The sequence below is a fragment of the Prorops nasuta genome, unplaced genomic scaffold, assembly GCF_024137725.1.
Source record: "Prorops nasuta isolate Cenicafe-Biocafe unplaced genomic scaffold, Cenicafe_Pnas_1.2 PNAS00004, whole genome shotgun sequence".
In the NCBI taxonomy this organism is placed as follows: domain Eukaryota; kingdom Metazoa; phylum Arthropoda; class Insecta; order Hymenoptera; family Bethylidae; genus Prorops; species Prorops nasuta.
The window spans coordinates 272,269-300,220 of record NW_027116801.1 but is presented as its reverse complement, the minus strand read 5'-3'; the positions used below and the strand labels follow the sequence as shown (position 1 = coordinate 300,220).

General features: G+C 39.1%; 3 protein-coding genes across 14 annotated transcripts in view; all 3 read left to right on the top strand.

The window, feature by feature from the left end:
- The first annotated feature begins 99 nt into the window (after positions 1 to 99).
- Positions 100 to 6,177, top strand: LOC136772506 (beta-1,3-galactosyltransferase 1-like). 4 transcript variants are annotated; one of them, XM_066725531.1, is made up of 7 exons: positions 100 to 223; positions 513 to 602; positions 795 to 1,031; positions 1,127 to 1,243; positions 2,392 to 2,657; positions 2,733 to 3,007; positions 3,074 to 6,177. In XM_066725531.1, exons 4-7 carry the CDS (start codon positions 1,228 to 1,230, stop codon positions 3,498 to 3,500), a joined length of 984 nt encoding a protein of 327 aa, XP_066581628.1. In that variant the 5' UTR covers positions 100 to 223; positions 513 to 602; positions 795 to 1,031; positions 1,127 to 1,227; the 3' UTR covers positions 3,501 to 6,177. The 4 variants fall into 4 exon arrangements, with proteins under 4 accessions (XP_066581628.1, XP_066581629.1, XP_066581627.1 ...); XM_066725532.1 differs by having other exon boundaries at positions 795 to 1,058; XM_066725530.1 differs by adding an exon at positions 1,819 to 2,036 and having other exon boundaries at positions 795 to 1,243.
- A 118-nt stretch (positions 6,178 to 6,295) lies between these two features.
- On the top strand, positions 6,296 to 10,753 carry LOC136772481 (pre-piRNA 3'-exonuclease trimmer-like). 2 transcript variants are annotated; one of them, XM_066725494.1, is made up of 12 exons: positions 6,296 to 6,846; positions 6,927 to 7,158; positions 7,231 to 7,515; positions 7,603 to 7,804; positions 7,869 to 7,970; positions 8,034 to 8,147; positions 8,221 to 8,317; positions 8,395 to 8,494; positions 8,588 to 8,671; positions 8,744 to 8,832; positions 9,864 to 9,965; positions 10,056 to 10,359. In XM_066725494.1, coding segments are annotated over exons 1-12 (1,539 nt in total). In that variant the 5' UTR covers positions 6,296 to 6,715; the 3' UTR covers positions 10,057 to 10,359. The 2 variants fall into 2 exon arrangements, with proteins under 2 accessions (XP_066581591.1, XP_066581590.1); XM_066725493.1 differs by lacking the exon at positions 10,056 to 10,359 and adding an exon at positions 10,418 to 10,753 and having other exon boundaries at positions 6,297 to 6,846.
- Positions 10,754 to 19,988: 9,235 nt separating this feature from the next.
- SERCA (ATPase sarcoplasmic/endoplasmic reticulum Ca2+ transporting SERCA) overlaps positions 19,989 to 27,952 on the top strand; it is a 37,892-nt gene continuing 29,928 nt past the window's right edge. For 6 of the 8 annotated variants that reach the window (XR_010822519.1, XR_010822518.1, XM_066726107.1 and 3 more), the window contains exons 1-2: positions 19,989 to 20,279; positions 24,885 to 25,071. Coding sequence is in view for 6 of the 8 variants with exons in the window: in XM_066726107.1 (XP_066582204.1) it covers positions 24,954 to 25,071 (118 nt within the window). In the remaining 2 variants the exon portion in view is untranslated. Of the gene's footprint in view, positions 20,280 to 22,741; positions 22,894 to 24,057; positions 24,326 to 24,884; positions 25,072 to 27,952 lie in introns of those variants that run through there. The other 2 variants (XM_066726105.1, XM_066726104.1) reach the window with 2 other exon arrangements.

The window sequence follows — 27,952 nt, the reverse complement described above, 5'->3', positions numbered from 1 at the left end:
AAATCGAAATATCAAAATGATTTTTAAGGGGTTTCGTTGCGCGGCTTGAAACCGGTACCGAGCGATTGTTAAGTTACGCGCAGCGGGAACGGCATGTTGGCGATCACTGCGCGAGCACCCAACGCGACAGACTCGTCACAGCCAAAAAGGCGAACACGCAGCACTTGGAGCGCCACCACGCCACAAGAAACCAGTTGCAGAGCTTCCCCCCATTTTGCTGTCGGTAATAATCATACCCCCCCCCCCCCCATTAACAACAACAAAAAAAGTGTTCGAATGCTATATCTGTGATTGATAAAAAAGAGATCGTTCCATTGTTCCCGTCTTTTTTTTCCTTCTCTCTCCCACGAGTCCCCCTCCTACACACCACCCCCTCAGCCACTACCTTTTTATCGGTAGAACTATCTCGGGGGGCGCGGGGGATGGATGATGGTGGACTTGGAAGGGGGGAGGGGGAAGGTAATAATCTATATTACCGACCTTTTTTGACATGTGGTTCTTTTTTTATATAGACGGTAGCAGGGCTATGACGTAATTAGCAGATTATTCAGATTAGCAGCTTGGCCAGCTTGTGCAAATGTCGCTGCCTGATAGTCGCTAAGGTAAACAATTTATGTATTATGTGTAAATTAATTTAAATTATTTTTAAGAGAAATTGTTTCATTTTTCTGATTATGCACACATTTTCCGCACGTCTCTTAACAATCGAACAACATCAAATTGATTTTAGTGTTAAGACTTTGGTAAATTTAACTAATTTTTGTGTAATTTGACAGAATATAAAAATCTTTCAGAGTGTACGTGTGTCCGGCTATTCTGCATATATTCAGAGCAAAAATTGAATGACCGAATGTTCCAGCTGCGATGGTGGTATTCAAAGTGAACTAATAAAAAAATGTCTATATATGTATTGTACTACATATGTAGTAGTATACATATACATCATTAAATGCCGTAACCGAACGACGACGTATCCCCCGAGCTCCAAGAGTAACAAACGTAACCTTTCCATAGCTCGCAATGTAACGCAAGTACGCAAACTGCAGCATTAGCATTAAGTATAGGATTTCTTTCGCTATCCCTGATGGCTAATAAGGATTAATTAAATATGTGCTATACATCTCAGGAAAATGCCACTCGAGTCGAGTACAAACAACAGCAATGACCATTTTATTTTTACATTAATTATTCAAGTGCCCAGAAGAGAAGTGCTGAAAGCAATTTTTCATGGATAGTAAACAAGGTTGGTTTAAAATAACAATTGAATTATGCCCTTTTTTTCAATTATAGCTAACTGTGCTCCATTTTTCCATTAAAGTCCCCCTTCGGTTATTTCTCAATTAATTAATGGAAATTCTTATGAAACAACTTTTTCATTGTTTTGTTACTTACTATATATATATATATATATATATTTTATTAATCTTAAATAACTAACTATTGTTTTGGGCAATAAACTGTTTGTTGATCCTAGCTGTTCTTTCTACACTTTCAATGTATCTGTCGTAATGTCTCATAACGGATTGACATTCTGAAAAAGACGGAAAGTGCAGAAAGCCCGGCTAAAACTGATAGACCTAATAGAGGCTAGATATGATTTGGTATAGCAAGAGGTAAAAGGAGACAACTATAACCTTGATAGACTTAGAAAGAATTAATAAAGCACCAAGCTTATTTGTAAAGGACAGGTATTTCTTTTTTTGAAATGCTTATAAAAACCGATTTCATGCCTGTCACAATAAATATTCGGCTTTTCTTTGAATTGGTTTTGCGTCGAATTCTGTTGTTACATAATAATTGATTGTGGTTTTTCCTCAGTTTACAGATGGATCGTTTACAATTGTTGCCTTTGGAATTGCCATCTACCAGTAATATTAATAATACAAGCATAAAAACAAAATTGTCCTTTATGCAAAGATTGGTATTAGGTTTTATCATTCTGGCCATATTAGGCTTACTTTATATTCCTGCGTATCATTCGGCACAAGGAACGTTATTAGGCATTGGAGAAACATCTTCTTCCATTGTGCCGTCTGGTGGGTCTACCATGGGTATAATTGTAGGTATGGGCTGACTAACATTGCAACCTGCTTTTTGGACATTTTCTGAAGCATTAACTTTATCTACTGCTACCGCTCATTAATCAATAACAGTGTCTGTCTTTAAGGGTATTCAAAAATAATATATAAACATAGTTTACATTAACTGATTTAGCTAGAAAAAACAAAACTTACCAACTGCTAAAAATAATATCAGTAGATAATAGATCACGTTTAATAGTATTCCTCGGCAATAGAGCTATTTGGTACTTTTACTAGTGCATTAGATTTGTGATTTCATGCTGTACTGTAATGCAATTTTATTCATTATGGATGTAACTTTTATTTTTAGCACAATTGTCTGGATGGGCTTATAATAAATCAAGGGACTTATGCGCATATATACATCCAAAAAATGTAACATCGATTTTGAACCCAGTTTCTATTTGTTCATCTTCACCAAATATACTGATAGTAATCTGCTCTTCTATTACTAACAAAAATTCAAGGGCAGCCATTAGAAATACATGGGCTAATAAAGATAGCTTAGATACTTTATATAACTCTACTGTCAAAATAGCATTTTTGTTAGGGTTGAGTGACAACGAAACACTTAATGTAAGTGTTTTCTTCTTATTTTTATAATTATCATTAAGTTAAATGTATTAATTCTAATTTTTTTTTTTTTTCTAGGAAGAAGTAGTTAAAGAAAATTCAGAATATAATGATATTATTCAAGAAAGTTTTTATGATACATATAATAATTTAACTCTAAAATCTGTTATGATGTTAAAATGGGTCACAGCTAATTGTAATCAAGTTAAATACATCATGAAAACTGATGATGACATGTTTGTTAATGTTCCAAATTTAGTAAAAACTTTACAATCAAGATCTCCGACTACTGGAACACTACTAGGCTCACTAATCTGCAATGCCAAACCAATATCTGATCCAAAAAATAAATGGTAAAAGTTATTTATATATATTGGAACAGGTTATAAATACACGGTTATTTTAATTTGATTTATTAGGTATACACCAAAATATATGTACTCAGGAAGAACCTATCCCAATTACTTGTCTGGCACAGGATACGTAATGAGTATAGACGTTGCGAGGAAGCTATACCAAGCAGCATTAGCTACACCTCTACTACATTTAGAAGATGTTTATATTACTGGGCTTTGCGCGAAAAAGGCCGAGGTACGTCCAATAAACCATAACGGCTTTAGTTATTTGCCACGTAAGCTGGAGCCTTGCGTACTTAGTGAAATAATAACGGCACACAAAGTTAGTATTTCAAATATGTATGCAATATGGGAGAAACTGAATGTTCCAAATCTTCCCTGTAATTATCAAATTCATACAGAGAGAAGAATGGCGATACTTAATAAAAGAAGCGGGAGGAACATAGGATATTATACTTCTAGAAAGAAGAATGTTAATAAGTGTACATAAAGCGTACTCAGTTAGTTTTACTATTGTTTCCTTATTTACTGATTTTAGTCTGATTCTATATTGACTGGTTCCAAAGACGTTTTTAAGAATCTCAAATGAATCTCAAAGCTTAATAAAAGCTCAGATTTTTATAGTTACTTTTTACTTTTTCATCTTCCACATGACATAAGCATTTATAGCCTAGGTATTTTAAACTAGAACGAGAACAGAGTATAATTTAGGTGATAAAATTGTTAATCTTCCAGAATAATGTTGATAATTTTTAGCAATCTCTCATTAAACTTTTATGACTACTACTTTCCCATCAACTGGTGAAAATCACCGAAAAGCACTATTTTTCCCTAGATTAATAAATGTTTTTAGGATACAATAATTTATATGGTGCTATTGTGACGATAATGAATAACAGGGTTACGTAGTAGCAAAACAGTATATTTTACATTCCAGTATACCCAAACTCTTTCTATATTTTATATTTAAAGATAAAAACATTCTAAAACGTCTTTATAGAATCAGCTATCAGTAATGCCATATTTCTAGCATGATTAAATATTAATTGAAGTTAACAATAGATCTGATTTGTAAATTAAGTTTTAATTATTTAATAAATCATTAGCCCCTTGATTGTCGAGAGGACGTGTAACACACTTCTTTATAGAGAAAATCGGTGAAAACACCATTGATCTTCTTGAAATCTGATATCTGGAATTTTTTTGGGTCATTTATTACCAAGTTATAATCGGAGCTTTGAATTTTAAAATTGCGAACCTAAAGTATAAAAGCTAAAACAGTTTTCGAAAAATTTGATTCCCGGTAGCTCTTAGGGCGCCGATTAAGAGTCCGTCATCGAATTTCTCAAATTCGACATGCTCCATTTCGTATGGCAAGTCCCAATATGAACTACTATAAATTGTAATATTATATACAATGATTGAAGAGCAGATTAAAACCTACACTGTTTACCAAAAAATTTTGCAACAACTAATTCATTTTGCAAAGTTTTGACGGTCATGTCACATCTGCTATGTTGAATATAAATGCTTTAACTTATGATTTGTACTTAACAACAGAAAAGAACCCAGTTAACAAAGTTCAGAAAAATTTACTAAATTTTTCAACTTTTGATTTGCCATTTTGTTTATAGTTAAGAATATTAATTTATTTTGAAAGGAGCAAAACATGAATATATGTAGATATTAAGTAAAATTGGTCCATCCAAAATAACTATGCATTTATGATCGATTTTGGATATTTTTACCTCGTCAATCGAGCCTCGAGGGGTTACTGGTGAAAATCTTTCAATCAAAAACTGCTTCCTGATATTATTAGGATCTATCGATAAGTTACATGCATCGAAGACTAAAATGCTTGTGCTATTAAGCGAATAATTAATCACTCATTCCTCTGATTCATATTTAGTTATTAAGTATGAAAAAGCAAAAGAAAGCAGCAATTGGTGCTATACTGTTGGATCATTTGAAGAGCATCAATTTGTACCTCTTATTTAGAAGTCAAATTTCATCTTGATTATAGAGCGTGACTATAATTGATAAGGTGTTTTCATGAGAATAAATATTTATAATTATTACCTAAATAGAGCTTTTATACAATATTTTTCCAATTTAAAGAAGTAGATTTTAAGAAAACTGTCAATTAGATCTCTTGTAAAAAAGCAATTTCCTTTATTGTTTTTTCAAATTAAGGCCATTCAATTCTAAGTTATTTAATTATTATTATTGTTTGTGATTTCTGCAAAAATGTTTGCTGGATAAATGAAATTTGTTCGAGATAAAATCCAAAGTAGGCCCATTTACTTTATGTTTTGAATAGAGCATTTATCAAATGATATAGGATACAAGTATTTTTGTAAGTCAATTAACTGTGAGTGTGTATATTATATATTTTTCTCTTCGTGTTGTAATGTTACTCTTTATTCTACTTCTTATTAGATATAAAGGTAACAACCACAGTGATTACAAATACCTATATGATTATATGCATTTTTTTGTGCATATTCGTCCAACATTGGTATGATAAGGCCCAAACTATTAATTATAAGTTGTTAAGCATAGTGTCTTCTTTTTAGCCATAAGCAGTAAGTGATAATTTGTACATTGATCCAAACATCGAAAGTATTGGATATTTTCAATATATAGTTTCATGATCTGCTTATCTTAATAGGTCTCAAAAGTGTAGTAAATCTATAAATTCTCATGAAAAAATAATCAGCTATTGATAGCTAGATTATAAAGAAACCTGAAATTATTTGTGATTTCTTCAATTTTCATTAGACACAAAAATAAATAAACCATGCTTAAATTTAGGAAATAGCATAAAAAATTTGGTAAACCTGTCAAATCTGAAAAATATATCAGCATTTTAAAGATCGACCAGAATTAGTAACATTACTTTTACACTTCAAGAGTGAATCAGTGTCTCAGCTAAGTACAGATGAAGAACTTATATAAGCTCTATTTAACTGAATCAATCAAGAAAGAGACTTCATCGAGACATTTGAAAAGAAAATTTACTAAGAATATTTATTAAAAAATTGAAATTAGTTATCGTAGTATATATAAAATAGATTATAAATCTACTGATTTATCAAAGGCAATTTTCTTATAAAACTTTTTGTATATGCTTTGAAATAAAACGTACGAAATTCATACCAAAACAATGTGAGGTCTTTGCTGACACTCAAAATTTGCCTTGTTATTCATTTTCATAATATACATAGGTATTTAGGTTAAACTTGTTTTTCTAACAGATTTTTTTTTCATTGGGGCAGAGAATAGTTAAGGTGGAATCCTATTGTGGTCTACCAATTCTTAAATAGATTAAAAACAGAAGAACGTGGAAACGCGTGCTAGTACATGTTGGTACAGTTGTATGTGTAGGCACCATACATACATATAGGTATGCACCGTGCGCGAAATACAACGATAGAAGTGAAAATAAATATTCTGCTTTATACACATACGTATGTATGTGGAGTGCACAGTGAAAAACTGCAAACATTTAACGATAGACAGCGCTGTTGGCAAGTTTTTCACCGCTTTTCACGTGCTACATACACACACAGAACAAGCTGCAGCACGCTACCGCGGCCACACAGCGATACATCCAGCCAGACACATCCTCGCGATCCTCACTCACTTCATTAACGTTGTATTTCGTGCACGGTGCCTATGGTTTAAAAATAATTATTGCTTATCATGAAAGAAGTGATTCAATATAATTTCGATCAATTGTATCCAGAAATATTAATTTCTTTGAAGGATGCGAAATTCATTGCTATTGACAATGAATTTACAGGATTATTATCAAGCGATGGTCTTAAAAATAGGTTATCTTTATTCTATCACTTGCGGTCTTTTCAATATGCATTGTTAAATATACAAATTATTGTTGTGAAAATTGTTACAGCTTGTTTGACAGTCCTGATGATAGATATTACAAGATTAAACAAAACATTGAACCATTCATAATACTTCAAGTGGGAATCACAACATTTAAGCACATTGAGAACAACCAATTTCTTGCAGAGACTTTCTGCTTCTCATTAGTTCCTAGGAGTTTACCAATGAAAAATAGAACTTTTCAATGTCAAATTGAGGCTTTAGAATTTCTCACTCAAAACAATTTTGACTTTAATAAAGTAAAAGTCATTATTATTTTCTTATCAATCTATAGAGCAAAATATTAAAAATTCAACTATTCCTTTATGTAGGCACTTTCTGATGGAATAACTTATGCAAATAAACCTGATCAAGATAAGTTGAAAAAATTAATAAAAAGTGGATCGTTATATACCATTATAAAGGATAATGCATCATTTTACGACATAGACAATGTTAAAATAGCATGCTCAAATGTACAGGATTTCTTAAGGAGCAGCAAAAGTGATTTAGATAAACTTAACATACCTACTTCCTCAGTTGTTATGCAATATCTACTGGAGAAAGAATTAAGGATACGTTTTAAAGATGTTTGGACAATTTCCGGAGACAATTTTGTATATATATATATATAGGCTACTGAAGCAATTTTAAAATCATTTATTCTTTTGCATTTGAAAATATTGACCTGTTTGTCCTTACAGGTTACTGTGATTAAAGTAAAAGCTGATGTACGTGAATCTTTGGAGAAAGAAGAAAATTTGTTAGATGATAAGCTGTTTGAGTATTATTTAGGATTCTCAAGAGTTTTTGAATGTCTAACAATGTTGAAAAAGCCAATTATTGGTCATAATTTATTCGTGGATTTAATTTATATGTATCAACAATTTTACAAACCTTTGCCAAGTAATAATAGCACAATAATCATATATTTATTTTTCTTTTCCTTTAGTAACTATATTTATTCTAGATACATATAGAGAATTTAAAAAAACTATAAATCAGCTGTTTCCAACTATTTATGATACAAAACATTTAAGTTACGAACTAAGAGAGGTTCTTACAAAGACAGGTAATGCTTGTTAGTTTACCGGTTCAATTGCAATTTTGAGATTGTTTCATTTTGTTATTTTAGAAAAGTGGAATATTAACTCACTAGGTGGGCTCTATGAATATTTCCAAAATGGGCCTGGTAAATATTTAGTGTTTAATACACCAAGTGTCAAACTGCTTAATCCTTCAGATTCAGGTAATAGCATTCTGACAATTAATTCTGCTTAGCTACTATAGAAATTTTATTTGAAATTAATCAAAAATGTTAGGCCTTCAGATTTGTCACAATGCAGGATGGGACTCTTACTTAGCTGGATCTGTATTCGTCTGTATGGCGCATCTCTTTGCGATAAGAAAATTTGGATCGTTAGATATGACATTTATTAGTCTACATATATAAATCGATTAAACAATTTTACTGAATAAGTTCCATCAATTTTCAGTGGTTACCAACAAAAAATTTTAACGACAAAAGAGCTATTGAGCGGCGTGAAGATTTTTGAAAATTGCGTCAATCTAATGCGCGCTAGTGTAAATTATCTGGTAAAATCTATTTAATGAAACAATTAAAAGAAAACATTTATAATTATATAAAAAAAATAAAAGTCCAATTAAATGTTTATTATTCATAATAAGAAATTGGACGGTCCGGACCCGGAAGTGAAGCGTCCAGAATGGCTGCATATAAAATTTTTGGTTCCCAACTCTACGATTTATCAGGTTAATAAATAAATACTGATGTAGCGGAATATGACCTATTCGATAAAGACTGAGCGATCTTCTTCTTTCCAGGCAGCCGAGAAGCTTTCGGCATTCGGAACAGTGGACCTGAGATATTTGGCTAAGCATCGTGCTTTGTTAGCCGTTTCCAATCACAGAAGGTTCGTCCTGAAGCTTTTCATCTCGTTTCACAATAATTCTTAATTACGTTTTGATGTGACGGTTCTAATAATGGGACTGTTGACATTTGCACATAACTTTTTAAGAGATCTCTTTGAGCTTCTGACTTGTTTGTATGCGTCAGGCAGTGCAGCGCATGTGCATTCTGTTTGCGATGCATCAGCATGACAGGTAACAGGTGTTGACGCTATATGACGTATGCAGCTCAGAAATCGGGTTAATAAAATAAACTCATAACATATATTTAAGGCGACACGGTTGTCCTAAGATTTTAAGCATAAATTCGTATCTCCTAAATGCTGAAAAAGTTTCTTTGAAACCACTAAATCAGTCAGTTTTTGAATAGAAGGCTGAACCGTCTAGAAAATTACTTTAAATATTTTAACAGTTCACTGAGTTGACAAAGAAAAAGTACAGAATAAGTAGAGAAGAAGCTTGATGTTTGAAATGGATTCGAGCATTGTGCAATTGATTACGTAATTTATTAAAGGAATATTGTAAATTCTCGTTTTACGCTATGCAGATCCAATAAGTATAATTAGGTATTAAATACGCAGTTGGTATTTTAGTATAAAGCTGTTCCGAGACAAGGTGGTGGGACTATTTTGGATGTTATCCAAGGGCAACCACGTATGGTCGTCGTTGCACCTAAAAATTTCTACTATCGCTGCACTTGTTTTTATTGTACGGTCAACCAATAGTCGAGTCTCTTCAATTCCACTAATTAATATTTCCCATAAGATTGGTCTTCCTTTTTCAAAGCTTTTCCTTAAATTTATCAATCAGGTTTTATGAAGTGTAGCTGAATTATAGTGATGAGCATTAATCGTGTACGCACTTTGTTAAAAAAAAAAATCAAGAATCGAACTAAAAATATTCATAGGCAAATGACCCAGAATCCTATAGATTATTCATTAGTTTCAAACCCTGTAACACATTATTTTTAGTATTTACATAAAATCCATTATAACTTAATCCACTCATTATTAAATGCAATAAATTTTCCTTTCAGCGCACGTGATATATTGAAACATTTCAAAAATAGTAAAGAACTTTATATAGAACCATACAGGGTGTATCGACATTCACCATTTGTTAAAAATATAGCAATATGGTAAGCCTCTTCATCTTATTAATTATCTATTTTGCAAGCAGATAAAATTAGTATTTTATTTTTGTGTATATATTTCAAACACTATTCAAGAAGGATTTATTCTACGATTAAATGATGCAACTTGAATTTTGAAGATCTCCCGATATGCTGGCTCTAGTTCGATTCGCGTTTGGTAAACTAGTGTTCTGCATTATGTCAAAGAAATTAATGTTATACTAGCAACTTAACTTGTGTTAACAGAGCCTGAAAGAATTGACACTGACTTATCTCACTTATATATATAAGTGCTTGTTCCTCATGCCAATTATCGTTAAGCAGGCATATAACGTCGCATTAAATAACGATGATTCAGGATTGCTGTAACACTCATAATAGTTATGAAAAAAAAAAAAAAAAAAAAGAAAGATACGTATATATAGATCAGAAATAAAATGCAATTGATTGATTTTTAGCTGTGGTTTGATCCTGGCCGGAGGGGTAATTTTCGCCATGACACAGCAAAAAATTCCTAAGATGGCATAGACTAGTCGAAGAAAGCTGGAATAGTAAGAGGAGAGAGCTTATACCAAGATTTTTTTATTCAACTGACTTTTTGTTTTAAACTATTGACTTTATACGAGCTTTATATAATTTTGTATGATCAAATATCGAATAATTATTGTAATATGGTTGGGTACTCTTTCATCCGATGGAATCATAGTACCTCAAATCTTCTTTCCGGTAGTTTGCTTTATGTTAAGATTGTGAGTGAAAATTTTATATAAACGATTATTATTATAAATTAATATGGCACACATTCCAATTGGCTGGAAAACAGTGGAGGAAGTGTTTTTCACTGCCAATGTTTTTCGAAAAATCCAATTATCCCTTCCACGATAGTTTGTCAATCGCCACGCATGTCCATCCACAATATTTTTTCCGTTTAAACGTCTTTTCGTCAAACTTCGTCACGGACTGCTCGTGCCAAGTATTAACACGCTTTTGACGTCATCCAACATTTTGTGGAAAATTTCTGGGTTACGCTTTTGTCTCCCGGGACTTTCCTATAATTACTATAATTTCAAGAGGATTAGTGAATAAACTTGAATGCAGGTGTGTCACAGTGAGTATTGATTAATATAATTATCACTATAGGCATCATTGGCTATAAATACAATTGATCGAACGACCATTTCGCCACTCGAATGGTTTCAAGTTCAAAGGTCATATTTTAACGGAACAAAATTTGTGCAACAGTTTTAAAGAAAGTTTCCCCAATTGGTATCTCTCGCCCTTGCTAGACTCGCGCGCGATTCCCATTCTTACAAAGCGTATGTGATACAAAGAAGAAAAAAAGACTCACCAACCAATAATTAACTCTCGCTACGAGAGAAATTCAAACGAAGGAGCGCATTGTTTCGGAACAAAATTTGCGGTTTTCACGTGATAGCGCGTCCGGAGCTTTATTGATAGTTTTGGCAGACTGTGCGAAAATTCTATCGCGCGTTACAAGTTTGGTCTGCGGCGTTATTACGAAATTATAACATATAGTCTTTATAGGCTGAAATAAAATCTTATGCTTAATTTCTGCTTTGATTGTGAGAGACGTTCGTATACATATATACCGTTCGCCGGGATCGTGATCTTGAGAAGTCGGAGGTGGAAGTAACGCGCGGGGCAAAATAAAGAAACGAGACATAAAATCAATACAGAAAAAGCTGGATAAAAATAGTAGAAGAAAAAAAATAAGGATAAAAATATTATGTTTGTGTGTTGAAAGTATGGTAAGAAGAAAAAGTAAATATGCGTGTGTGTGTGTGTGTAGGAGGGAGGGAGGATGAAAGAAAGAGATGTGTACATGCAATAGATGGATGGAGAGAGAGGAGGAAATAAGTCGGGGAGAGTAGTGGTGCTTATACGGAGAAATATTGTTTGAGCAAATGAAGTACGGTGGATCGATCGCAAGAAGGTTTTCCTGAGGAGCGAGGAAGAGTCGCAGTGTTCCCCGATATTTCAAAAGTTTTCTCTGGCCGACACCCAAGGCCAAAATACTCGAAATAACGCGGCAGCAATTCGTGTGGGCGTCCTGCCGGACGATCGGCCTGGTCGCACTGGTGTCCGATGGCAGGTGGAGTTTTCGAGGTGGTTCCCTCTTCTTTTCCTATGCTATCGTGCTAAACCGGAGAGGTCACGCGTGTTCTCTATCAATCACCCAACGTTCGTCCAATAACTCTTTTACAAATTATTGTTTCTTTGTCCTTTTCAATTCTTAAAATCCTCCCCTTCGTAAAGCCTTCACCCTGTATACGAATTAAATAGAAACCATTAAGAATTATACACGAGTATAAATATGAGTAAAATTTGGCTGGATAACCAATGGCGTAGGACCACCATTTAACCCCTTTTCTTCTTTCACGAGTCTCTCACTTTACATCTACATATATATATATATATATGTAGTCTCCTCGCTGTGAAAACTGTAGCGTTTCATTGAAAAGAAAAAATATGTGTTGAAGGATTCAAAGGGGCGTCCAATGTTTGCCCGAGAGAGAGAGAGAGAGAGAGAGAGAGAGAGAGAGACTCATCGTAAGTTCCGCCGTCCGCGTGGACGGTGGAGATTGAGCGATGGAGTTGGCAGAAATATGTATATTCAGCAAACTTAGCAAAACAGTTTACCTTCACCTATTGGCCGGTGGCCCCCTCTCCTAGACGAGAAGAACGAGGGGCGCCAGCCCCCCCTCCCCCCGCCAGAGTGCAACTGGCAGAGGCCGAACGATTGAAAATACCTTGGAGTTTCTCTCCTCGATTACGAAATCCTTGATTGTAGGATCTTGAAGAGCTGGCAGAGCACCTGTCGCATCTAGCGATGGAAATAACTGATCCGACGACCAAGAAGCCTACGATTCCTAGGAGAGTTACGCTTCTGCGTAGGTGGCCACGATTAATCGCCAAGCGAGTTGATCACTCTTTTATCAATCTCCCCTATATTCCCTCTCTCCTCCTCGTTTCTCATTTTTAGGGGAAAATCAAGAAATTTTCAACTTGACTGACGAGTGCATGCTCAAAGTGGTTGAAAAAAGACATATATATATATATATACTATAGGGTATACGTATATAAATTTATTGGTTATGTATGGGCATGGGCATAGTGTAAGGATGAGAGATGTGCAAGAGAGCGGTAGCGCATGGAATTGAAGAAGAGTTGTATAAGCGTATAGATAGGCGCCAATGCGAGAATCGAGGAACGTGTAGTCCTCGTGAACAAGAGAGACCCAGCGATTTCTCGATCATCGTAGGACTATTTCGGTCCATAAGCTGCACAGCCGAAATAGCCTAGCCTAGCCCCTGGCCTAGAGCGTAGGCTTGACCGGCCATAATAGCGCTGCTCCTTGGATTCTTCCCCGATTCCTCCTTACATACCTATATTGCTCCAATCTTCGTTCTATCTATATCGCTTTAATTTTGATTCGACGCGCTTGCAGACATTACGTCTGCAGATAATAACAAAAATAATCCAACGTCTACTGCACCAACGCGACAAATTATAAATATACGGTCCTCCGTGCAGAAAAGCGCCTCAACAAGGATGTTGTATATGGTCTCTGAAAAACGACAACTTAGGTTATTTATATATATATATATAGTATCGTAGAGACACCCCAAGTCGCACGGGTAGTGTGAAAAACATTGTGCGCGTGTCTAATAGGGTCTATAGGAACGTGCAGGCAAGAACCTTCCCGAGGTCATATATCTGATCGTTAGACGCGGAACATGATTCTTCCAACGCGGTCATTAAGGAAAAGAGATGTACAGACAGAGTGTTGCAAGTGGATAATGTCGAGGAAAAGAGTGGTCCGCACTCCGCGTCACAGGTGGATCTTGATACGCGATCGACCCTTAGCTTGGATTCGCCTCGCGAATGCTAGAGAGAAATTGGAAAAGCACGAGCCAAGTACGACCTTCGTGCCATCCTTGCGCCTATTTTTGCGTTACGCGTTTCGACATGATAGATGAGACTTTTCTGCGTTTTCTCGACGTCGCGCCGCTAGAAACATGCCAAAGATTCTCTTGCTAGAGAATAGCGAATAATTTAAGACGGCGGACAATACCTGCCCCGTGCGCCTGCACCGCAACCCTCTTGGCATCTCTCAGCCCCGGGATACGACTACGAGTTTTCTTCCGTTTGCCAACTTTTTCATTGAATCTATAAATCCCTCTCTCAATCCTCGTTTTTTCTCGTACACCCCTCGGCATTATCACCGGACTCACCACAATGTCAAATTTTCTATATCAAAGCCAATAATATATTATACGCGCGGCTCCCGTTGTCTTTTTCCTCGTCGGTTTCTGCGTGATTGATCGGAGCTATATAACCCTCCGCCGATCCGATCGTTTCGTACGCCAACGTCCAATGGATCTCGCAGAGCTTTTTAAAAGCCGATGGCATGCACGAGCCAATGGTTCAGCAGACTACAGCCTATAGGGGGAATAGGAGCCTCGAGGATCAAAAGGCATGTCATCGAGAGGAAGCATGCTGTCAGATACTATTATACGGATGTAACAGTTGTCCGTGTCGCCGGAGATGCCAAGTTTACGCCTATGTAGATGCAGTACTATATTTGGGACGTTGAGCCACTGTTACTTCACTGGCCCAGTTGGCCGTTCATCGGGTCCCATGTATTTTTAGTTTTTGCTTAAGACCAATCGCGAATTATCAGCCCCGAGCCCAAAAGCCGTTGAATGATGTTACCCTGCACGTATATCGAGACGTTGCTGTATTGCAGATTTATGTAATTAGTGCAGCTGCAGAGTGGCACAGTGCTATTTTGTACGAGAATCGAGTTGTTTACCTATAGGGATCTCCGACGAAATTCTCAAGACTCGCCTCGCGGCTGATTCGAGCAGAGAAAGGAAAAGACTTTGGCCATGGCCGCCAAATTAGCTGTTTTGGCTTGACTCTTCCGTTCGTCGACCCAACTGTGTGTGTATGTTGTCGAGAGGTAGACGCGACGTGCACTAGAGAATTTATTTATGGGGTATGTGCCACCCCTCCTCCATTCATCGCCATTCCTAACCTCTCGAGTCTAACATCAACATTTCTTTCAACATTCGTCCAGAATCCAAAGTTTCGATCTCCAAATCCATTCTTCAAGGCTTTTGAAATATGTCTTCTAGACGTTCGGGCATTTTTCTCGCGAGATTTCCTTGGGTCTCTGATAATATATATATATATATACGTGAGAGAATCTTTGAATGTGCTTGGTGCATCGAGACTTTTTTCCGTCTCCGACTCTGGTGTGTACATGGTATACATACGCAGTACGCTCTACATGTCGTATTACAGCACATGTACATACATACTTGCGTCACTCTGCTATAATGACGAGATGCGGCGCAACGGCAAAACGCGTCAAGTCGAGTGGAGGAGACTCGGCTTGACGGTTTTCAATCAGACAGCTTGGAAGCGTCATCGTGACGTCATCGAGTCATCCAACACCCCCCAGAACCTCGCTGCAACATTATTTCTGAATTTCATCCGCTAACCCAGATGCCAGATGCATTATGTAAGTAATGGACTGGACCAATGGAGATTATGGGCAGGAATGTTATTTAAGTAAGCAAACTTTGCCTCCATTATTAACTGCAGATGTTTTCCGTGTAATTTGCTTCAAAGTATAAATATTACACACCGCATACAATTGCATCGATCCTCTCGGTTTTGGCGAAGCTACTGGTATGTACCAGACCAGCCCAGTCGAGATGGTCGAGACTCTAGGCTAGGAGAGATGAAGCGAAGAGAGCTGGTACATACGAGGGGTTAGGTTGGTCACGTGAGCGCAACATAGCTCTCGGTGACGTCACGCACGTGACTCGTTCCGATTGGAGGAAGAGTAGGGATGAGCGGACATTAATTTTGGAGGGAAACATTTTCACGCTACAGGAAGTACATTAATAAGAAAATATATATGTGCAGAGGCCGTAATTCAGGATATGTGTGCAACAGGTTGGACGACGTCCAAGACTTTGTTAGCCATGAAGACGATTATGCCCGATGATGGGGTTCCGCGTTAGACCTCTATGGCTACTTTGCGGATGGCGAGTAAAATTTAACTATTCGCGCGCGGCTATGTTGGTGTTGCTCGGACGCGTTAACGAGCCGGGAGAATGTTTGGCTGTTCTATTTATCTTAGGGCGAAGCGAGGAAACGCTATGGAAATTGCAATGGGGGATGAGTAAAGTGTTTCTTCATTGCGTACATTTGTTCCAGCACGACTGCTCTTTATTCCATGTAAATGATGATGTTTCTGTCATCGGCTGTCCGTCATTCGGATATGCTTCCGTGGACGGAGGGGCGCGATCGACCAAGTGCAAGAAACACGGGAAGACGGGATTAGCCTTAAAAATCTTTCAAACCTCGCGCGGCATTTGTCGATCGGTCGATGCGCTTCTTCGCGCCGCCATTATCGTAATAAATTTGCTTTTACAGTGAACACAGCGACAGACCCGCGACGTATGTTCGTATGTATACATACACCGACGTATTATACACACCTTCGATATAAGCGCGACGATGCAAATGGCGCCCCGTTTTTTCTCAATATCGCCCACCGTGATTATATACTTTTGCAACAGCACAGACGCATTCCAATCCGATGAAATATGAATTATCTGAAATTCTATAAATTTCTTTTTATAAATAGACAGTTTCCATTCCTCTCTCTCTCTCTCTCTCTCTCTCTCTCTCTCTCTCTCTCTCTTTCGTAAATACGCTTTTTCTATTTATTTCTTCATTATTCCCGCTAGAAATTTCGGGAAATAAGACGATAAATTGCCGAAGGCACAAAGTCAAGAGCGATATTTGTTTTCTTAGTCTCAGGATTGAAATAATTTTTTTCTTTCCTCGGGGCCGGCAGATTGGAGACTGCAAAACTCGGAGATCCATCATTGTTGAGTGCGTGCGTGGAAAGTCGCGCAAGGTCGATACGCGCCGCGATTGTCATAACAGAGATTTTTTTCTGGGCCGCGCGAGCGATGACGATGACGTTGAGGAGGAGGAGGAGGATGCAGAAGAAAATCGAGCGAGAATCCGAAGACATTTCGAGAGAAACACAGCCCGTATGGCACTTCTATTCTCGATACACAAGCGGCAATAACGCCTGGCAGGGACAACCAGGCAGCGTAGAAACCAGCAAATAATATCATCTTTTCGTACAAAGGCCAGGGAGTTTCTAATTTTATTTTATCGCGCTTAAGCATATGCTATATACATACATATGCGCATATACGCTGCCACGTATACCTATACCCCTTTAACGCAAAACTATCGACTCGTTTCAACAATTTTGCAGTCTCGAATGCGTATATAAAGTAGCCGCGCGATCAATCTTTTTCTCTCATCCAACCAAATCAATCAACTCATCCTATATATCACTGATTTTCATGAGTTCAAAGTCAGCTTACGCATTTGACCGCAAAGTGTCACTCGCGCTTGACAAGATAAAAGAAAGCTCCGCTACAAGCAAATTTAAACTTTGACGCAGAGGCTGTTTGACAAATGTGCAAGAGTATAACTTTGCCGCGATAATAACAAGCGTCCGAGCATTCAGAACTTTTTTTATATGCGAACGACCCTTATTTCACACTCGAGTGCACATTGTCGCGATTCCATAAACCAAAGTGCAATCTTCCTACTTAGCCATATATATATATATATATATATACCATTCGTTGGATTTTACCGCTAACAGCACATCGATTCATCTGGTACATGCACATATATATATACGTATGTATAGAGGTATTATTATTTTGAGATATTATTGTCATTTTGCTCTCATAATGAAGAATCTTCCATCTAAAGCGAGAAGGGATCCTATAGGTAATTCAGTGTCGTGTACAAAAATTAACGAAATACCAAAAATATTAAAAGTCTGCTGCACGATTGCAACGTTCGACAAGTATAAGAGAGGATAAGATTTCGCTTTCGATAGGGATTAGAAAAGAAGAGCTTAATATATAATTGGACGTCGACGAATGATTTAGTGTGCAATAAATTTGGGAAATTGCTGAAAATATTTTCAGATCGACATCGCTTTGAGAATGGTTGCGGCTAATTGAAAAGGAAGATATACGAGGCTATATTGTTCGGTTAACGCGTTCGTAGGAGCAGAATGGAGTATTAGAAAGTGCACGTGCGTCAAAGTTTTATTGATGATCGTCCTCTGCTTTGATTTTGGAAAGACCTGTCAACACTAAGAATACTCGAGTCAGCGAACCCTCCGCTGCATCTTTCCGCGAAAGACGGCCGCCTTTTACACGAAGCTTTTGTACAAGAAGCTCGTAAGCTTCTCGTATATAATGACGTTCACCAATACGATATGTACCCGTCAGCTTTTACGTAACCATTTAGGTTTTTGGTAAAAATAACCCCATGCTTCGAACTACGGTTGAAGTAAGCGACGAAATAAAGGCGTCTATTTTTGTGTGGCATAATGAGCGAGTGTGCTGATAGCGCAGACTCTTTTACGGGGACCTCGCATATATAGCCAATTCCTATACAGCTTGCGAGCTTCTCGACTGCCCCGAACAGTCGAATATTTCTCGTTCTCGACAATATTTTTTAATCATACTCCAGCAGCACTGCAGGTGTTCCTCCAACCGCCTCCTAGGAAACTAATCGAATTTGCCAATTAAACATAGCGTTTGATTTACTGTTATACACATTAATCGTAACACGAAACATTTCGTTCGCAATACCGTGTGAGACACACGCAGTGATATCAATCGGCCTAAATCCGAACAATCGTCGTTCCTGCTGCCCTATTTTCGTTAAACCAAATGAAACCGAACAATTCTCTCTTGAATAAATTGTACCTTGCACATTTATTCAGTCTGTGTCTTTAGCAAAGCTTCGTTTGTTCGACCTAACGTTAAATGATTGGATGACCTATCAATGATACGAGTATATTTTTCGCCAAAAATTAATGCAGCGTTCCGATCGAATTGCACATGTTATCTATGCTGAATGCGTATCGCGTACCCACACAAGCCGTAAGAAACGTGACATAAACTATATGCTCTGTGCTGCACTCGATGCGCAGCCTAAATCGTAAGGCAAAGGGTTGAAGACGGACCAACGATGAGAAAATTCTTAAGCGCTGCATCTGTCGTTTCGCCTCTGGCGAATCGCAGGATTTAGGCCAGTGTGCGAAATAAATTCCTGAGCTTGTGCTAGGCCGAAGCATAGCTCGTCCAAGGGTATGAGTCGAGCTAGAAATCTGGCCATCTGGATCGGACAACTGGTGGCGGAGACATTTCCTCGGCAGAATATATAGCGGATGGCTCTGAGACGCTCGTACATACATTAAATGTATTTAGAATTCGCGTAAAACTTGAGGCCGTTGACCTTCTCCGATTATCCTTCTTTTTCTTCATATTTTCTTCTTTCCAATCAGCCTCGCTTCTTCGACATTTGGTGCACGGTTAGGAAAAGTGCTCTAAAACGTAGGAAAATTGTACCAATAGCCATACAAAACATTGAGAAAATAATCAATTCTCCGTGGAGCTGTCTGAAACTTTGATAATTATCGAATTGGTGCGCACTAGAAAGAAAATAAATCAACGGTGAATAATAAGGTGAGGTAGGGAAGGTTGCTGTGACACTGGTTGGATAAACTATGATGGCCGCCGGAGGGATATCGGACGAGAGGACGTTCGAATCGGTGAAATTGACAATAATAAGTTAGGAATCAGAGGTTATCTCTCGCGTCTGACTAGGAATCGTCGGGTACATTGGTTTCTAGTTGATTTTCAGAGTTGGCTTGGTAATTTGGAAGGTTGTACTTACTTGGAAAAAAAGTTAGAGGAGGAAGAAGAAGAAGAAGAAGAAGAAGAGGCAGTGGTGTGTTTTGTAGTGTAGCCACTAGCCGGGATCACTGGCTTTCGGCCAGAGTTGGTTGGTTCGCCGTCTGGCCGTCAGGTAGCGCCGCCTACGGACTATTTAAGCGATTTTCCACAGAGTTCGGCGCTTCGTTTGGTTCAGCAGCGCAGGCGTTGCCATTTGAATGTTTGTGTGTTTTTAGTTCTCTTTCTCCGATCTGCCACCCTTCGTGTAAAGTACAAATGCGATTCAACCATGTGCACGGAGGAGTAATCTCATACTAGTCGGGTGTTGACTTTTTACATCTCTTCTTCTTATCTACTATTATTATTATAATTATTACACCATCGTTTTACTTCCTCTTCGTTTATTTACTTCCGCTACTCTGCGCGTCAAAGTGACAAGGCGGTGTCGCCGGTGAGGATTACCAAAGGCGTGCCGAGGAGCTGATCGGTAAGTTGAAACCATAACAAGGTGTACATATATATAGGCAAGTGTGTATGGTGTGAATCTCTCTCTATATATTATAGTGCAATCGCGCTCATCAGAAACAGATCTGACAGAGAGAAGAACAGTGCTGCGACGCTAAAGTATATCAATCAAACGCTACTTGTTTGTGGATCGATCGATCGAATGCTAAAAGAATCAACCTAATCGTATACGTGTTATGACCGATCACTGATAACAATTTGCCTTAAAAAGATGAATTTTGGGTAAACTTGAACATTTCCACTATTGACAAAGTCGAATCTCTGCCCGTAGACATTTCATCGGCTAGATCGATCCAAAGTAACAGCTTTAGAATGTCGCTCGAGTGCTAAATGTTTTGCCAAGGCGAATCGCGCTGTTAAGTAAATTTTCGACGATCGTAAATACATTTGCTTTTATTCGCGACGTGCGATCGGCTAAAAAAAGAAAAAAAGGTAAGAAGCGAGACGGTAGAGAGAAACATGGAAAGGAGATGACAACGAGAGTCCAAAGAGCAATATCCGGGAAGAGAGTCGTGGAGCTACAGGGTATCTTCAAAAAGTAGTAGTAAAAGTGATTTATGGTCGGCCCGTACACATTTGGCAACATCACGCTTGTTGATACAATAATACGTATGTAGGTATTCTCGTACTTTGAAACTGAAATGCTCATAGCGAAGTATACAATGGCAAGCGACTATAAACATCTATTTTTTCTTCCTTCCCGTTTCTTTATTCAACCGATCGCAAATCAGTGAGGTTCAAAAAATTTCCAGCGTCAAAAGTCCATCGTAGTCGGATCACGATCAGCTGTTATCCGAGAATCACACTAAAGTGAATTATAGCGTTGTTCAATTCGTCTCTCTCTCTCCCTCTCCCTCTTCAATGATTGTATAACGAATGGAGGACCTCTCCTTTATTAATTTCGCGAAGCATCGGCGTAGATACAAAATTAGACGTCTCGGTGGCCAGATAGAATTGCAGAAGAAGCCGATCCTTGCCACAAATCCAACGACCCACAATTTCTAGAGCCAAGAATTCGTTTAGGTTTTCTGGGTCATCGCTGAACTGCGCACACCGCGGGCACGCGCGCGCGCGCGCATTTGGATATACAAATCGGGGGAAAGACTTTGGCTAAATGGCTCCTTTGCGCGTATGGGAAATATTTTTGAGTTTAGTCCGGAATTTCATAACCGATTATAGATCGTTCAACTTTGCTATCTAGTCAGACATTAGTTGGTGCGTGTGTGTTCGATCTAGTCGGATAAATCGGAGTCGGTGTTTTTAAATAGTAGTACCAACGAGTAAGCACATTTTTTTTTGCAAAATGGCTCATTTTCCACACATCCGGCTGGTATACGTATTCCGGTGCCAACTGCAGTTAAATGTAATAATGAAATGTGTGATCTGATAATTCTTTAATTTAATTGACCTTTCCGTCTCAGAGAAATCCTATAGATTTAAATATGGGCTTGAGAGCTGATCCGACTCGGTTGAATTCACCCCAATACACGCGTAACGCACAGACACCGTGCTCGTTCGCGCTTGTTTGCCAACAAACAAGATGCGCCGCTTCCTATCTTTATAACACATTCGAGCAGCACTGCATCCTAACACAGATTGGTGTACAGCTACGGTAAATTCACGATTATTCATCTATCGCACTCAGCCAGATTCCTGAAATCTCTCACGCGAGTTTTTTTTTTTTTTTTTTTTTTTTTTACGTAAGACCCGCGTGGCGTTAGCAAGATACGTGTAATATCAGTCGTTCGAGATCGAGGATAGATTCATTCGTTGACCGTAGCCGATAGCGATAATCCAAACTAGCTATCTTCTTCTCAAAATTAATCCAGCCACATATACGTTGAATATTTCAATCTCACCCATAACTCAGCAGCCTTTTTTCACCCGCGTTAGTAGATCGTTAACGTTATTACGGGGACCCTCTCGGATCGTCAGGGAATGATGGATTGTAGTCGAGGAAAAAGAAAAAAGAAAAAGAATCGGACATCCTACCGGGGACAGCCGGAAAGATCAGCTTAAGAGTGATCCGTGCCGACGCTTAAAATAAATCAATCAACGCATCAATCTTCCGGATGTCTTAAGGGTCGATCCGCGGAAAAACGACGAAAATAAATGCTCGAGCGGGAAATCGGTTTGGAAAATCCTGGGGAATATTGCGTTAGGTGCTTGAGGAGTCTTTGGAGATGATGCATGATAATACGAAGATGGTTGTGCGGATTGACTGGGTAGGATGATCCCGAGGAGAATTGCAGCGGGGAGGTGGGAAGGAGTATAGAAATGTGGAAAAGGTGCGGAGAAGGACAGACTGGTTGTTATCCATGCCAAAATAATTAGGAAGTCATCGCGCGTCGGTGATGTGCTAAAAGCGTCCGCTCGGGCACGCGCGATTTGGCCGGCTAGTCGCTTCCCGGGCGCGAGAGTAGCTGAAACTCGCGTTCGGACTCGTCCCCGACGGGCCGATTTTCAACCAGCCCGTCCAGCTCCTCCCCAAGCTCACTCGTGTGTCGCTTTAATCGCTCGATTCCGTCGGACGAGCGACTGTTCGCTCGAGAATTTGATTTTTCACTTGTGAAACGGTTAGTCTTTTACTCCCCTCCCCCCGATATAACAAAACTCACCACTTGCGCGCGTGCCACCATCAACTTCCTAACCTCTCCCCGCTCGCCGACTCGCGGTCTTCGAGGCTTCGGAAGCTTGCAGAAATTCTCAATACCACCGATTTTTCTCAATAAAATCGGCCTCTGGCAGGAATGGTCGATGCTGCAACGACCAATTAATTAGCTTTTAATGCACCCCAACGCCTGCTCGAGAATCTCTTATCTCCCGATAAACACTCGTTACCCGAGTGATTCCATCCTCAGCTTGCGTCGTTTCGCGCCACCTCGGCCCCGATCCTCAAATTTCCGGTTGAAAGGAAAACGCCCTGCTGATTGGAGAGAGCTCTCAGCTTTTAAACGCTTGCCTAACCTAACCCCGTCGCAGTGTACGCAACTTCCACAAGTTGACGTGAAATAAATTTCTATTGTTTCTCACTCAAGCAATTTCGGATCTAATTTACGTTTTAACATTGAAGAGATTTCCGCTTTGGCGAATTCCTCACCGTAATTGATATTTTCGTGCTTATGTAACATACATCCGGTGATGAAAAAAGTTTATCGTTCCAATGGCTTTTCGTTAAAAGCTTTGAGAAAATGCGAGACTCGTTTGGTAAGTTGAGACGATTCGCCGGAGATTCGGATATCTTAGAGATTTTGCGAGGAAGACGTTTATTACATAACGGTAATACAGCGATGTCCTTTCAGCGTCTTAAAATACGCGCCAAGGAAATAGCCTAGCAGAAGCCTGAAAATAGCTGAGTGCGTCACGCGTCAGAAACGTTTTCCAGCCAATGGCGTTGCTCCACATGCACGTTTCTCTCCGTTTCGTAAAAATTCTTTTCCATCGGGCGCCGTGCCGCCAAACTGGCTGGACGAAAAAGTCGGCAGAGAGATTTAAGCTCGTAGAGCGGAGAATCTTGATTTTCGCTGAAAATGGGGTAAAAGAGCTGAGAGGACGCGCCTGATCGTTGAAATTGTAGCAAGTTATTTGTAGTTTTCTGTAGAAGAGCAGAATTGAAGAATCGACGCTGGCGCCGATTGGGATTCGCGAGGTTTCGGCGCACTCCGCGAGGTGTCGCGCGCGTACAATGATTTAGCGTTCGCTGGTGTCAGTCAGTCTTACGGAAGAGGAGGTTGGTTAGCTTTGGTTAGCGTAGCATTTATAAGTAAAATTCACTCGCCCCGGAAAAATGACGTTCCTCGATTGTCCTACCTCGTGATACATCGCCGTCAGCTGCTCATTAACCGGCGATTGCTAGAGATTATTGCGTTCTAAGCTTTTTCCTTTAGAAAAGAGAGACTAACAGTGAGAAAGACTCGTGTGCATCATCGGCTAACCTAAATAAAGTCGAGTGACTTGAGATTCCTCGCTGTGACACGTCGTCAACGAGTGCTTTAGTGCTCGTTAACGGTGAGTTTCACCATTCTCCGGTTAAGCACGATTGTTCGTCGAAAAATCTTCTGATCATCATCGACGAATTTTGTCCTGCACGATCATTTCCACGTATCATTCCACACCTGTGACACGTCGTCAACGAGTGTTTTTAATTTCGTTAACAGTGAGACTTGAAATCTCCAACCATGCACGCGAACATTATTTTCCAGATATCCAATAAACATCGACCTAGATCGTTATCATGGATTTTATTCACAATTTTGCCACTTGCAAAAATATCTGTGACGACGTTGTTTATTTTTCTCCTCTCTTTCTTCAAAGAAATTCATGCTTACTGATATCTGTGCCATAAAAACACACGTGTATATTGCTGTATTTATAAATCTGTTATGCCAAGTGTTATAAAAATGTGACATACTTTTCTATATTGCGATTGAACCAATGGGAAATGCAGAGTTCTTTGTTTAGAGTGAATTTTCCCTAGTTCCAGTCACAAATATTCATATACAACTTGTAGCGAGCAAGCTCCAGGTACTAACTAATTCTTTCTTCTCTTTCTCATTTTTGTTTACAGAAACAGTTTACGTGAATGAACAGATACAACTATCGAGAAGACAAGTGACTTAAAGAACGAGATCCAACCATGGAGGACGGCCATGCTAAGACAGTGGACGAAGTTTTAAATTACTTTAACGTTGATCCTGATAAAGGATTGTCTTCGGATCAAGTGAAAAGAAGTCAAGAAAGATATGGTCTCAACGGTAAGTCAATTTTATTCTCCTATACACTTGTATAATCTACCATAGATCACTCTGGGCTTGATTAGCGATTAGGTCCAATAGGTCTGGCTTAAAGAATAAAACAGTCGGCAGACACTTTGATGCAAATTTTTCCTTTTTCAAAGGTTTGACCTAGTTTGATCGGTGCGGAGAGGAGGCCTACATTAAATTATCCCATGTGTAGGAAAGCTGGACTGTATTAACCCTTGGCATCTCCATGGCTAATTTGGTTATTAAAACTAATGACTTTTGGATCGATAAGGAAGTTACAGTTGAATTTATCTCGGATTAGTAGTCTTTAGCCTACTATACGTGAGACAAGCGAATAACTTAAGCGCGCAATACGCTACCCCACTCCAAATGACGTCACTGTCCCAGAGTTTCCCGTACACGTGTTTAAAATGCAGTTGCGTTACTCGAGTCACGGTTTTCTCAGTGACGCCGGACGTTTTTTTTTTTCGTTCAATGAAATAAAACGATTGCGTCGCAACGTCGCTTTCCAGTTGAGTCGTTATTTCCAGTTGGCATGACAGACCTATCCAAATATACCACGCGTTACAAGCGAAGAAAAAACTCTTGCCGAGTTTCCACGCTCTGAATTTTTCTCAGGGTCCAGCTTTTCCAAGTCGCGTGTCGTAGTGTACATACATCTTTTTGAGTCGCACGACGCGACTCGCCAGTTGGCGTCACTGCGCTCTCCAAATACTGCACGCCACACAGCAGAAAGAACTCTCGAGTCACACACATTTCCTGCGGCGTTTCCAATATATTCCAAATGGAAAGCTCTGGAGGAATGGACGAATTATCGCGCAACACAGCTGATCCATGGACTTGGAGATGGACGGTTCTCTTATCTCGAGATATACCAATGGCAATAATATTCACGCATTGTTTACAAATAGGTGCTAGCGATAAAGAGAAAAATGAAGAGAAAGAAATATATTTTCAGTTCCAAGTGTTGTTCGAACCAATATAGAATGAAAGAATGATTTGTTTTTAGTTTCAGACCACGTGGAGTGTTGATGAATCAGTGGTTTACGTTTCTGGGGGATAAAATTTGCTAAAGAGAGACTTTGGTGGTTTATGTACGTGTAGAGGAATAAACGTTTCTAGTTCTTTGGGGAAGGGGGGGGGGGGTAGTGTTCTGGTCTGGCATTGAGTTATCCACCAACGAGTCTCCGATAAGTGAAATCTCGCATTCTCGTAAAGCGTAGAGCGTAGCCTGTGGTAGTCTAGGATTGGATGGATGGATGTTTTTATCGATTCAGTGGCGTCGGGGCTAACCTATAGAGTAGAACCGTGGAGCGTGCGCGCGTGCACGTGGTTAGAACGATTTATTTTCTCATAACACCCTAACAAGTTAGCCTGTGTAGTAGTTTACTAACCATGTGAGACGCTCTTTCCGGTTCTCCTTCGCGCACGCAGCTTCCGATAAAACAGGAACGGTGATTTACGATTGGAACGTGGTGGGGAAAGTGATGCTTCGTCGAGGATCCAATAAATGAAGAGCCAAGCGATTATTTTTGTACTCTCGGTGCTAATTCCATTCTAATGGTCCATGCGCGAAATCTTTGGGGAAAAATAACATTTCTAGAGATTCGTCGAATCGAGCCTGCGACGAAATAATGCTGTGTATACAATCAAATCTATCTATACCAAGGGAATATATTGTTCGCGGAGAATTTAATTAGCGCGTCGCTATTGAATAGGAGGAAAAAAGAGAGAAATATTGGTTCTTTGGGGGGGGGGGGGGGGGGGCTGTTTTGATTTTACGGTGGGATGCTCGGGCTTGGCTCTTTCACGTACCATGAGTATAGCATTCATGCGTGTTCCACGGTAAACATTGCCTTATGAACAGTTAGCTACAAAGCAGAGACACGTGTGTGTCTTTGCGTGTGTCGTAACAATATCGTATTTCGCTCTACAAAAATAAAGTGCACCGAGCAACAAGTCACTAGATGCTTTCCTCCTCTTATAGTTCAATATTATCATGCCAAGTTTTTTTTTTAGCCGTCGCGAATTTTCCCAAGGTTCCCACTTGTCGCTCTCCAAGAAACTCTACATTTTTCTTTGCTAAACCAATCCTTTGAAGGATCCAATCGGGTTTTTTTTGTCTTTTATTTTTAGCATCGCTGGTGAAGAACGATTTGCAAAAAAATTCAATAATGCCAAGAAGAAAGGAGTTGGTTATTCGAAGAATCGGGACGTTACGTTTAGAGGCCGGAGAGCTCCAGCAGGAGTATAGTGATCGAGAGGCAGAGAAATAAGAATAAGAAGAAGAAGAAAGTAACGTTAATCGTGTGGGTGGGTGGGTTATACCCGGATAAAGAAAGTAGATTTGGTTATTGGATGTGCTTTTCTCCCAGTGATTTACGCGAGTACCTATATAGGCGCGTATGCCTACGAGCGTGTGCAAGTAGGTATCTACATTGGAATTGTGGAAGTTGGCAAAAATGCAAAGGCGAGAATTATCGTGGAAGGATGGTGATTCTTGGCAAGGGAAACGTTTAATTCTGTCATTCTCATTGTGTCCGAAGCTCATTAGTTACTTTATTGTGAGTCGCTCGGACTTTAAAATTAACATTGTGTCAGCTTTTAGCGTTAGTCCCCGCGCGCGCGCGCGAGTCTGGGTTCAATTTCGTCCAAAAATATGCCGTTGAATTGGCAAGACTGTTGGGAGATACATAAATGTGCAAGAAGAGTGTAACGCGCGCGCGCGCGCGCGCACGTACGGCGAGGTCACTGGAGTAACTTTTAATTTTCATTGAAACTCGGCCAACTTTGCTTCGCGTCGTTTGCTATTCGCCTACGCATCGCCTTCTCCTAAAGCGTCTCGCATTTAACAACTCGCGCTAATAAACCA